We start from the raw sequence: 14049 nt of genomic DNA on the forward strand, positions 1-14049 counted from the left end.
ATATATATATATATATATATATATATATATATATATATATATATATATATATATATATATGTTTGTCAGTAATTATTTAACAAATGGTTTCGTTCTTGAATCTAATATCAATATGGATCCAAATTTTCCTTTTTTTGTTATCCATTTTTTTAAGTTGACTCATGTAGGTTGCCTCAGTGTTTATACTGTGTTTACATCGAGTGCTATATATATATATATATATATATATATATATATATATATATATATATATATATATATATATATGTGTGTGTGTAAATAACAGTTGTCATGAAATGTTAAAAATTGGGGCAATGTGCAGCCAATGCAAGAGAACATGGGCTCCAAAAAGCCTTTGCCAGAGGGGACGCTTTTACAGCATTGTATGATTCATTAGGATAAAATTGATTAAGTAAAGCTGGTGATAATGGGATCATTTAATGTTCATCTGTCAGTCTAAATACTTTCTCATGTTGTTGCTTCTACAGACTGCTCACTGCTTGTCTAACTGTAGACTGGCTAACTGCATGTAGATACTGGCACAGTTAAGCAGTTACAAGGTTTGGAATGTGCTTGCCTGACCATAATAACATAACCTCCTCAAAACGTTTGAATATTTTCTGACAGAATAAAGAGAAAATCATAAATTTCTTATTATTGAACTTTGGTTGAGGTGTAGGGAAAGCATAGCAAACTTTTCTATAAACATTAGGATAGTTACCAAATCTGAATTATTAGTTAAGGTGCCTTGATGTGTTGTGAAATGGAGCAATACTAATAAACCTGAATGATTCTTGTGGACTGTTACAATCCCAATTATCAAGTTATATTTATGTTTCTTTTGTTAAGTACTCTTTATTGACAATGACTGTCATTAAATCTATATTTTCCTTTCATTTGTTGTTTTTTTATTTATCTGTTTATTGCTATTACATCATAAGTACATTATGTTATGATGTGTACAGAGGTAGAGTGTACTTCAGTTTTTTTGAATGATAACAATCGTGACAGACTGTTTCCACCTTTTATGTGCCTGTCCCATAACATTTGCATAAGGTCTTATCGTATTACCTTCCCCAGCTCCCATGGTTCAGTTATACGTATACGCCTGCTAGAAATGGCAAATATGTTATTCCAAACATTATTCTGGAATTACACCAACATAACTTTGAATGCTTGTAGGTTTTATTCCCGATCTGCCTTAGATTTATTTCATAAACACAGTTTAAGGGGATAGATATGGCTTAACAAAAGAAAAACTGTTTGAGTAGGTTTATTTCTAGTGATAAACTGGTGCTATTTCTTGCTTACTATCAGTACTTTAGGTTGCACTGATAAACTGGTTCTGTCTCAACGAAGACACTGTTATTGTCCAGTGAAAAGAACCATATTGTCAGGAAGGTTTGTTGAAACAGGCAACCCAATGAAAATGCTAAGCCACACTCCAAACACTGTTTTTAAATCCTATTTTCAGTCCGCTGAACTGCTTCTAGTTTCACTCATGCCTGGAAGATGTCTAGTGCTACTACCACAGATGATCTCGCTCTCGAAATGGAATTGAACGATTCAGATTAGCTAGCCGAATGTATAGAAGGGGTAGAGCGTAGCCACCTGTGGCCCGGGCTGCCTGTCACAACTCCAGTCCGGCGCACGGATGACGTCGTACACACTCTGCTTTGTTTTAAAAAAAATATAAATATAACCGCGGATGTCTGGGGGACAGTGATTCGCCTATATGTTATGAATGCTGGCGTATGATAAAGAATAAATTATGAACAGTTTAGTTTGTGCCTTCAAGTCGTTGCCCATTGGAAGACGTTACTTGGATATAACCTAACGGAATATCTTCCAAATGACGCAAAACTCATATGGGTGAGTAGAACATGATGTTATAACGTAAAATCAAGGGCCCAATGTAAAAAAAAAAAGGCTTTTCCCTTTAAGACCTATACATAATCAATTATTTTGTAGACAGAGATAAATTAAATTACAGAATAACGTAGCTCCAATATCTGTCTTTGACTGCGGAAAACCAAATTGGTTATTTTACTGAAGCAAAAAAGACTTACTTACTTACTGTAAGATCAGTTTCGTTGGCTGATTAAAGCTGTTAGCTTGTTTAACTCTTGTGTTTAGGAAGTGCTCAGACTACCGTAAAGAGGTGCCCTGGGTCACATTCAGCATCATATCTGATCCCCTTAGGTTACAAAGGCGAGTTATGGTGAACGGCAGCCTACACTGAGCATCAATATACACCAAGTCAAGTATATTGACCAGAAAATTATTTAAAGGTACAGTATGTTCTTTTTCCAGGTGAATCATTAGTATAAGTGGTCCTCCTCATTGTCTATCATTCTGGTGATATGTTCACTTACCGGTGGTGAGTCTGACATAGAAAAGTAGCAAATCTGCTTTTGGAAAGTAAGCTGGTATGAGCGATGCAAACAGCCACTATTAAACAGAGCGAGCATAAGGAGAAATGGGCTTGTGCGTTTTCTCAGACACGTTTAATAGACGTCCCCTCTCAAGAGCGGATACAGGGTTGTGCATGTGCATTTTATTTTTCAAAGTGGAGAGGGTGGGTTTTTAAAAAAATTGTGAAAATCCTCCACTATACCTTTACTGTAGGTTAAGATAAGCTAATATTTGGGACAAAAGTCATGTAGTGTTGCTTTAATGGTAAGAACAAAGCCATTGCTAATATAACTTCAGAAAAATACCTAAATAAAAGGGCATAAGATTCCCTCCGTGTTGAGGTCAAGGATATAGATTTCTCCTGTGATTTTTCACTCATCTAACTTATGATAAAAACTTGTTCTTGAAAAAATGGTGAGATTCACATCTTTTAATTTAATTTGCTTGTTCAAATGTGAGAAATCTACTTGACTTGGATCTAAGTGAGAAGTGAAAATTAGAAGCCGGCAGTCTTCCCCTCACCTGTTTCCTCTGCTGGCATTACACTTTTCTGTGGTTTCTGGCTCACCACATCAGCTTTGATATGCCTCTCTTACTTTCATCCCAAAAGATCCTGTTTTCTTTCATAGAGAGGTCTTGCCCCACGGTGGGAGATTTATTGTCTGCCAATTATTGACTGGTAGTATTGTACATTTCATTTGACCAGGCTACTTTTTATTGGCTAAATCCCATTAAAGGTTTTCAATCTTGCAGTAGGGATAGAAAAAAAGTGTTATTTTGAATCAGTTTGTCAACTTAGAGGTGCAGAGTATATTAACCCCTATGAAGCAGTTCTGAAAGGGACTAAATACTTTGCTTTAATAAGCACATTAAAATATTAGAAAAGCCATTTGTTTAGAGCAGAGCTGTGGATTGAGGCCAAAGCACAGAGCTATCAACTGCAGGGACTGAGAGCTGGAGAGAAAAAAAGATCCAGAAAACACCTGCCTAGCTCTAACCCTAGCCAAGTTTTTGTTAATAATTATAAAGAGCTTGTAGAGCAGAAGAATAGTCAGGCAACACTTTGTGTGTAGAATATTAACTAAAAGTGCATAACAATAGCTGGTGATTTAAAGGAAGTTCTCCTTTACTGCTTGATGAATTGTTTTAAATATGCATTAAAAATGAAGGCTGCTACCTTTATACTTATTGGATGTGAAAATGTTCCTTCATGCTTAATGCATTTCTATTTTCATAGCTTTATCTTTCTAATGTTCTATGCAGTAAAACTTTTTTTCTTTTTTCTCTCCTTTAATTAGACTTAGACAGACTTTATTGTTATTGCGTACACACATAGTGCATACAAACATAGGACTGTATATGAGTTACAGTTTCCAACATTAAGGTTCTTTTTTTTTTTGAGCTGCTGATAGAGATGTTGATTTATTTTCTGAGGCTGTTTCTGAAATCTACAATGTCTAATTTTCAGCAACATCTAATGGTCAGACTGCAGTGACTTTGACAGCTCTGCGGTGCCGTAGAGGAAAAGATGTCTGCCTCAACAAATGACTTAAATCAATTGTTAAAAACAGAGTTTTGTAATGATTCTGCCACCTGTGGCCAAAGCACAGAACTGCAGCACCCGTCTGCTCATTCTCGTAGAGTGGGCTCATACTTGACAAGGTTTTTTTTGTTGTTGTTTTTCTTTTTACTTTTTACATCTTCCAAGGAGTTGCCATCGGTGTATGAGTAGAGCTGGATTTCGGTAGCTTATGACTATCCACAGAATCCATCTTGAATATAGCTTTTCAATGTTTGCTAAATTGGACCCATTTAAAAAAGACCTGCTTGACATCACATCCACAGAAACACAGCAGGAACGTCTGACTAGGAAATAGTCTGCTGGCCTATAGATGCATCACTGTTGAACTCCAGAGTTGTCAGTTTGCTCATCAAATCGTGTTGTAGCAACTTATCATACAGGGTGGATCTCACTAATGAGCGACATAAGAGCCTGCCAGTAGAGTTCAACTGTTTCTGCAGCCAAAGACTCTTGGACCTTATAGCACTGTCATCATAAAAAAGCTAATTGGTTACTTATAGAATATAATAGAATATAATACATGAGTATCAGCATTGGTCGCTCATGATGCGGGGTGCCCACTAGGTTACATTCCTTAAACATCTTAGAATCATAGTCCTATTGATGTTAGATTTAGTCAGTTCAAACTTTCCTTTTTATTGTATATTTTATTGATCTATGAAGAAAGCCTGAATGTATAGTTTCCTTTCCTTTTCACTTTCTAAAGCACAGAGGCAGACTACAATAGTTTTTACGAGCCTTTGGAAGCAACCCAGGTGGTGTACAAGTTTGAACAACTTAAACACATTGCCTCTGAGCAATATATTTAAGTCACATTTTTAAATACATATTCTATCCAGCCAGCATTTCACTTATTGTGTGATGGCGAGAAATCTGCTTGAAATCAATTCAGTTTATTTATATCACACCAATTCACAACACATCGTCCCAAGGATATTTGAAGAGACAATTCAATCAGATCGAACATTCAGATTGGTTAAAAGTTGCCTACCGAAGGGAGCCCAGTTGATTGCATCTAGTCAATGACTTTGCAGGATTCCCTCCACCTAAAAGAGCATGTGGGGACAGTATTCTCTTACTCTTGAGTCGATGACTCCGCAGAGGTTCCTCACCCCAAAGTTGCCCTTTGCCAAGGTAACTGGGGGTTTAATGAGACAGAAGCAGACACAACACAAAGCATTGATCCATAAGTACTTTCTATATTAGAAAAGGTAATGGAAAACTAGCTCCATTGATGGCTCTGTCTAGGAAGGAATCAGTTAAGCAGATGAGCTATGTGCCAGTTTTTATGTCAGAGGGGGCACCTGCAGTTAGACATGGTAAAAGCTAAGCCCATGGCTATATCTAGGAGAGAACGAGGAGTAAGCAATTAAAACCAGGCCCAACAATATCATCTGTAATTGAAGTTGTTGATGGCTGGAGACCAGCTTATGTATCATTCTATGGAGGTGATACAGCCAAACAGTACCAGGCCAATTGAAGCCCATATGAGAAGAAATAGCAGAGAAAATAAAGTTAGCGGTCCACTGCAGAATTGGAAAATTGAAGTACTTAGTTCTTCAAGTAGTATACGCCTATAGCAGCATAACTGTTGAAAATGGAAAGCAAAAGTAACTGCATTGTATCCAAACCAGTAAAGAATCAGCAAGTAGATTTGCCTGGTTTTCTTCCACCCCTTCTGATACATAATCACTTAACTCTCATCGACACAGGTTTAATTTGAATGCAATGTAATTTTAATATGCCACTTTTAAGATTTAAAACTTATTGTTCTTTAAAGGATTACTCTAGAGGGTCCACTCATTATATTGTGAGACGTTATGGTTGATCAGCAAAAAAATAACAGCGTAGAGTCACCGTCAAGAATGGTGCTTTGATTTATGACAAATTCAAGCAGAGTTTTGCAGGTTGTCATGAAGAGTGCCAGAAGTTTTTGCTTTTTTATTATTTTCATATCAAATTTGAACTTTAAAGTGTTTTCATACCAATAAAGAAAAAACTCAAAGGGAAACCATGAAGAAATGCTATTGGTAAGAAATATTATGCACAATGCAGCATTGTTATGAATGCAGTATTTCAAGGATGCGTGAAAGGGATCAGAAGGCTTTATACCAACCTGACCAATAAAATCTAGGAAAACAAATCCATAAACATGTGTATTAAAATACACATGCTAGTACCTGGAGGCAGTGACAGTAAAAGGTAAAGAGAGAGTTGTGGGAGGAAGTTTAACATCTATACTTACCTGCTTCCTGTGGATGTAAACATGCAGCATATATCCCCTTTGATGTTTTTTAAGCATTAGCAGAACCTTAAGGGTTTTCTTTAACATTTGATGTTTCAAATTGCACACTTTGAACTAGACTAATGCTGTCTGAGTGATTGTGTAAGCCTTTTATTTATTAATTTTTTATTTATTCATTTTTTTAATAGCTAGAACAGCGTGTCATTTAAAATGCTATAATCGGATTGTGTGTGAATTAGGGCAAATAAACATCCAATAAAAAGACCTCTGGAGCTTTGGGCTTCACCAGCCATCTGTGTCTAATAAATCTGAACAGGTAAAGAGCTGTAAGCTGACCTAATACTTTGGAAGTGGTACAAATAATGTGTTTAACATAGACTTTGGTTTCTTTTCTTGTTATTCATTGTATAAACCATAGTTAACTTATAAAGTATATGTCATTTTTAAACCCACCTTTACAGAAATAATGCCAAGATAAAAATGATCTAACTTTACTTTGGTGATGGTATATCATAAAACTGGGTGGAGCAGAAGGTTTTATCATTTGATCATTTTCATTTTGACAGTAAATGTTGCATATCCGCTAAAGAAATACCCATAGTTTTGTATCACAGAATATTTTCAATATATTATCATTGATAGTACATCGGAGAAATCTGACATTTTCCATATTTTGATTTTCTAGTCACACTTAATGTAGAATCAAGTAATCAGCTTGTGTTCTGTATAAGGTCTCAAAAACAAATAAAGGAAAAACAAAGCAGAATCAAAGCTTTAGTGAAGCCATTTATAAGACTTAAGGACTCCATTGCAATACATTGAAAGCCCTGATTTACAAAGGAAGAAAACAAGGAAAGATGGTGAATTTACCCTCGACTGGCTAGCCTACCAAAATTATCATAAGGGGACATCATCTACTCATCCAGAGGCTCACAAAAAAACGACATCTTAAGCAGTTGTTCAATGTTCTATATAGGAAAGGGACTAGACAAATTGAAATTAAAATTTGAGGCAGTGGTAACCAAATAAGGGTTCCACCAATACTTTGGGGGAATATCTGGGGGACTGCAAGAAAAGGGAAATGTTTTAAAGGCACAATTGGGAAGCCAAACCTTTCAATAAAAATGCATTTATATCTACATTGAAACAGGATAATGGCCCAGGGCTGGTCTGCTGTCTCAGGATATGAAATTGCACCTGATGGTAGCATGAATGCTGTTCTTTTTCATATAATAAAATAAAGGATAGCTGGAATAGCCAAATGATCCAAAGCTCACCGGGCAAGTGCATGATCACAGACTATAAAACAATTCTTTTAGAGGGGTCTAGTCATGGTGTTAAATCCATTGTGATGATATGGCATGAGGGTCATGCTTCACAGTAGTGTCATGGGGGGATTACCATCTACAACATACACTTGAGAGCAGTAGGTGTCTATAGGCTTGAGTTAGAAAGTAGAAAGAAGAATGTTTTTATTCTTGACTTTTATGGAGCAATAAAGATTTTATTGATCTGTGTGTAATGCATAATTCACAGCACATCAGAAAGTGTTTGCTTTTGAATGGAAACATTTGTCTAAAACCATTACTTTATTGTACATTTTGTTAGCTTGTCAGTCTACTTTATTAACAAATATGATGTGTTGAACTAGATCTGCTATTTTTACAACTTTTTTGACACACTTTTGTATAAAGTAGGGCATTAATTCATAAAACAGTTTATTTGAATTCTATAAATCAAAGTTTTCTGCCCAACAGCAATGATGAAATGCACTGCAGCATTTTATACCCAGCTATTGTAGTATCTATGCAAGGGATGTCAGTCTGGTAAAAAATCTGATTGTTATTCGAAATTGTAAAGGTTAACTTTTTTTGCAACATGAAACTGACTAAAACTAGGCTAAAACCTTTTTAAGTTTTAGTCAACTAAAACCAACTAAAACTATGACATATTGTATTGACTAAAATGTGACAAAGACTAACAATAGTGTTTGTCCTGAGGACTAAGATTAAATCTAAGACAGCTGTCAAAAACAATACTGGATGGAACCATACTTAAAACCTGTCCTGGAAATAATGCTTTTACTTAAACCCACTAATATAACCTGTTCTTTCTGTTTCCTTTCTTTTGCAGAGAATGGCAGGAAGACACCGACGGAATATTGTCCCTCTAAACCTGATGCCACACATCCAACAAGAGCCAGTTGCCATGCTCTGTGTCGGACTCCTGCTTCTCTTGATTGGACGAATAATGTACTTGCAAGGCAGTACAAGCAGCCATGACCACCCTCAGGTTTAGCTTTGGGAAAACCCAGCAGACGTAGCATTTCCTTGATTATGTTATAAACATATATCAATTTTTGACTCTTTTTTTAATATATATATATTTGGGACGTCAATTACTTGTTCCTTCCCTCTGTACCTTTTTTTTTCTTTCAGGAAGGAACTCTAAAATGTTCATATGTTTGATTTTCCTATATGGCCACAGAGCTTCCCATCATTCTACCAAAGAGTCTAGATTTGCACTCCGTTTTTTTGAGCAAAGGTGGTCATTTCATCTGAACATAATGCCTGTGGAAATTCAGACGTGCCTTGTACAGTTTGTTGTTTACTTTATTTCATATGATTTGTTAAGTTTTGGGGGGGGGTTGTATATTATTTCATGGAGAAAATGTGCTTTCTGGGCAATCACACTCTGTTACCCAGGTTGTAAAATACATGGGTCTGAATTTATTTCTTTTCACCTTTGATGCATTTGAAATAGAGCTGCAGTTATAATGTAAAAATACAGCAGATTAATGGACTTTAAAAAAGTATGATGTAACACATTGTTTCAAAACTGAATTTAGATTTTACCCGGTCAAAATATGTCATTATTTGCCAACCATTTATTTTTTGGTAGAAAGATGAATTATATTGTGACAACCCGGTCAACTTTTACTTTTGACATGATGAAATGTGTTTGGCTAGTTGAGCTTGATGGCCTATGGGAGTGATATAATTTGAATAATTTGTACATGAGTATTTAAAAGAAATTCTCTAGTAGTGTTCCAATTGTTTTAACATTACAAATAATTTCTCTTATTTATGGTATTCCTATTAGAATGGTCTTAACAGCAGTTTTGACATAATTTTAGCAACACAATTCTATGCATTACCTAAAGCAAAAAAAAAATGCAACAAAAACATATATTTTTGTTCAGCATTAAAACAAAGATTTTGCACCTTTATTACTAAAATCTACTGCTTAGTCATCCACTGGTCAATGCAATACCTGTTACCAAACTGCCCAAAAAGCAGAGTAATGTTAATGAGCATAGTAACAATTGATTTAAGTCAGTCATTAAAAAAGTAAATAGTGTCATTTAGTACTTTGTTGTTTATTAATCTATAAACCTTGCCATTGCTTTTGATTAAGTGATCAAATTTTATGGTCTTCCAGCATCTGGTTTCAACATTAGCAACCAGGGTGAAAGTCACCAGCAACTTTTGGTTTGTTGACAATTTTCCGTTTATTAGCACTGTGATTCAGACTTGGCCAAGTCTGCTCATTCTTGCCAGCTCATTAAACAATCCAAGAGGTTTTTGGATAGCAACCAGCCATGGCAAAATCCGGAAGGGTTTTCTTTTTATTAGTTACAAATCTAACAAAGTCAACGCAGTCGTGAAGATAAAAAAAACAACATATTTCTTGGGCTGTGCACCTTAGAACTTGTCGACCGTCATGAGAAAATGACTTTTAGTTAAGAATTTTTAGTATTTCTGTTAGATTTTCCTTAAGTGGTGGATTTGTCTTTAGTTATTTTCATTTTTATCATTCTTCTTTAAAATATACTCATGGTATTTTTTTCGTTATTATTTCTAAAATGTCATTTTTGAGTTAAACATGGTAACAGAATTAAAAACTACCAACCGCTAAGTTTTATTGCCCTTGATTGTTAATGTGCCTGGGCCACTTAATGGTCACAGTAACAACAGTTTAAAAAAGTTCCCATCATAAAACTTGTTTAGGTTTTAGGTTGTTTAGATAAGATGCCATAGAAACCGACTGGAGTTTTTCAAATAGCCTTTTTAAGGGTACAGTAATGGATGGTAACCCCTTCCCCACCTGTTTCTGAGTAATGTCATGTGGTTTTAAAAAAAAAAGAGAGACTCCCTCAAGGGTTCCTTTTACATTTAGGAAAGTATGAAATTGAAAAATATATATAAATTTGATATTTTCTAGGTCAGTGTAATATTTGAAAATGATAGTTTGGAAAATTGTCAGATTGTCAGAAAATAACCTGAAGATAGCCTGGCTATAAAAAAAGAGAAAATTAGATGTCTCTCAGTTAAAAGATCTTAATTGACAGAGGTAGGTAATAAAAACAATATATATATATATATATATCTTTAAAAATATTCTTAAGTATCTCCTCAGACAAAATTTGAAATGACAATGTAATCCCAGCTTACAGGTGAAAAATAACATCAGTATGTTAACCTAATACATCTAGCACCACAGCCTGACTATGACACATTTTAATAGACTTGTAAATGCATACTCCAAAAATCAAGATACCATTTGATATGAACAGCGGTTAGCATGTTTCGACATTAACTAAAAAAAGAACCTCCTGTCTGATTTATTCTAAATATTGTCCTCACCTTTGTGTATCACACTAATTTCTTTGTTTTGTATCATCTCACAGTAGAGCTTCTTTTCTTACCATGTATATATTCTGATTAGCAATGCACAATGCCTGTCTTCCTTCCTTTTCACCAGTGTTTAGCTGCTTTGCTTCTCCTTCACTGTGACACTGAGAGCGCTGTGACTGCAAGTTGATTTCTGATATTGTGCCATGTGAAACCTACAACCTCATTTTGAAATACTGTGTTACGACCGGCGTGTGAGAGGGGACCATTTTAAAGAGGAAACTGAAAGACAATTTACTGCCTTCTGAAACTGATATGGAAACCTTGTAATGAGCATATTGTTCGCATGTCTTCTGAAGGTGTTTGAGCACAGAAACACTTGTGTGTGCGTGCGTGTGTGTGTTTGTGTGACATTCAGGGTTTTATTGACTTGCATCAAGCACTGCTGGAATGACTGTCAAATTTCGTTGCCCATTTTTGCTTTGTTTTGGCTTCAGGATATTTAAAAGCCACAGCCTTTAGCAGATAATCACTCGTCGACATACAGAATAAAACATGTTATTTCTTTAGAAAAGTTAAACAGATAAAAGACAGAAAACTTGTATGACCCAGAGACACTGCAGTGCGCTGTGCTTTTGCTGAAAATGCTGTAAATGCTTTTATTGAACCTTTTATGTATTGGAGTATGTATAGGACTCCAGGTGACCCAGTACAACTGTAGCAACCAGTACTTGTTTATATTGTAAAGTTAAATAAAAGTTGAAATGTTGAAATTTCTTTCCTGGAAATAATGCTTTTACAACTTTGTACATTAGAATGAATAAATCATGTTGTTTAATATGATCTTTTTTTAAACTAATAAAAAGTTTTTTAAACTATCCATTTTCACAGTCTTAATAAATTATGTCTCCTTTTAAATCTTCAACTTTCAAGACTATAAAGGTCATTTATGAATTCCCTACACAACAGCTTGTAGTCACATAGGAAGAATATACAGCACTTGGATGTCATGTATAGAAAGGTTTAGTGTGAAAAATATGTTTTAGCCTTAACTATGGCCTAACTCGATTTAAGTAAGAAAACTTGATTAAAAAGTGAAAAATAAAGTTTTGTGAGGTGCAGATACTTTAAAATGCTTCATCTAGCATGAATTTCCTGATCTGTTGCTGAGTATATAGAATATTGTTTAATAAATTCGTTTTTATTCATTTCGTTTTTACTCGTTTTATAACACTAAGTGAAAAACTTAATTGCACTTAAAAGAAGGTGAGTTTTTAAGCAATTACTTTTACTCTTTTGGACTGTGACTTGTTATCAACCTCAAATATGGAATCCGAAGGGGTTTATATTTTTAGAAAAAAATCTTATCTGGTCAATTCCATGTAATTTAGAAACACTTTATTAATACCAAAGGGAATTTAGGTTTGAATTTACTTCTAATTAGTCTTTTTAGTAATAATTTTATAAACTGATGTTAAAAAAATGAAGGATCTTTCAATAAAATAGGTCCCTTTGTATTGTCCTCCCAGTTTATTTTTCAGTTTAGTTTATTTGGGTGAAATTAGCAGGGTTTCCCCCCTCATTTGTGCAACTGTGATTCCTTCCTTATTTTCATCTCTCTTATCATTTTTTGCATCTGTCTACAGTATGAGTTTGTGTGTGTGTGTGTGTGTCTGTGCAAAGTACTGTGCCTTTTACAACTTTGCACAAACACATGCTTGGATAATTATATATCATCCACACAAATAAAATCATACACATACGTAACTTGCACACATGCGCTAAAGTGGTTCCTGCACAACCACAGTACACCATCACATGCACAATTTACCAATGGCAAATCAGCAGGATGGATTCCTCCACCTGTGGAGATGTTTAACCCTTTATGGTTTCATGATGAAACCAAAATAACCAGAGAACTCAAGTAGCAAAATGTTTTGAATTTCAGTCATTACCTTTCTATACCTGTTTAGAAGTTATACGGTTTTTATAATTGCCCTTGAAACTGAAACTACATTGTTATGGCAAATGCTGATAGTGATAAGATATATAAATCCACTCAAAGGGCCTGGAAGACAAATTATAGGTATTGGATTGGGTGATTTTAAAGAACCACAATATTTATCAAAGTGAAGTCTACCAACTTGGTTCTGTCAATTTCTATACACTGCAAAAACAATCTAGAAATAAGTAAAAAGTTCTTAAATTAAGTGTATTTATCCTTATTCTAAATGGGTAAATAAGATAGTTTGCCAATGGAATGAGTATTTTTACTCTTAAAATAAGATAATTAGAGAATACCACTTGAAATAAGACAATGCAATTGTGTTTTCTTATTTTTAGTGTAAATTGTCTTGTTCCATTGGCAAAATGTCTCTTTTACCTCCTCAATTCAAGAACAAATGCAGTTATTTTAAGAAAAAATAATTTATCTAGATTTTGATTAAAATTTACCACACATTTTGTCTCAATGCCTTTTTTACAGAAACAAAGTAAATTCAATCTAGTCATGCATACAGATTTATTATGTTTAAATTAGTTATCGAAAAAAAAAAAAAAACACACTAAGTTCAGTTTATTATTCCAATATGTCAAAAGAGTTTCTAAGCAAAGCACTGGGATGGTATGTAACAGTACGCATTATCATCGCTTCTAAATCTGACCCCTCAGGGTCATTTTTCCACCTTGCTGTGAGTACTGGGATGTCTATCCACAACCCCTCCTCCCTACTCCCCAGTAGCTCCACGGTTTACAACTTGTAGCTGAATTGTAAACCAAAAAATGTCATAAAAAATGTTTGTTAGAGTCCAAAAGGACTTAAACAAACAAGAGATGTGTTGAATGATAACAACAGAGCTCTGCACCAACCTACAAGGAAATGGTACTCATGATGCAAGCGAACATTAGCATAGCCAATAAGGAAAACTGACTGCAAACACACCATAGCAGTTTTGCAAATAAAATTAAGATCAGAGGGCTGTTTTATCTAGTATTTGGCAGTTTGTTTGTTTTTTTATTTCTAGAGAAGCTTCTCAGTATGTATGACTGAAACAGCTGTATTAAATATTAAAAGCTAACATTTTTTGGGTAAAAAAAGTAATTTTACAATAATGATGATGCATATAATTCTTTCAACATAACAGCTTTTTTTACCAATCATGAGGAAAATTAAC

General features: G+C 34.6%; 1 protein-coding gene across 1 annotated transcript in view; it reads left to right on the forward strand.

The window, feature by feature from the left end:
• The window catches only part of bcl2l11 (BCL2 like 11), a 36769-nt gene extending 26366 nt beyond the window's left edge, over positions 1–10403 (forward strand). Inside the window, exon 4 of the mRNA XM_015382919.1 lies at positions 8376–10403. Coding sequence (XP_015238405.1) covers positions 8376–8540 — 165 coding nt within the window. The 3' untranslated portion in view covers positions 8541–10403. The remainder of the gene's footprint in view (positions 1–8375) is intronic.
• The last annotated feature ends 3646 nt before the right edge of the window (positions 10404–14049 follow it).

Source organism: Cyprinodon variegatus, unplaced genomic scaffold, assembly GCF_000732505.1.
Source record: "Cyprinodon variegatus isolate N-32 unplaced genomic scaffold, C_variegatus-1.0 Scaffold270, whole genome shotgun sequence".
NCBI classification, from domain to species: domain Eukaryota; kingdom Metazoa; phylum Chordata; class Actinopteri; order Cyprinodontiformes; family Cyprinodontidae; genus Cyprinodon; species Cyprinodon variegatus.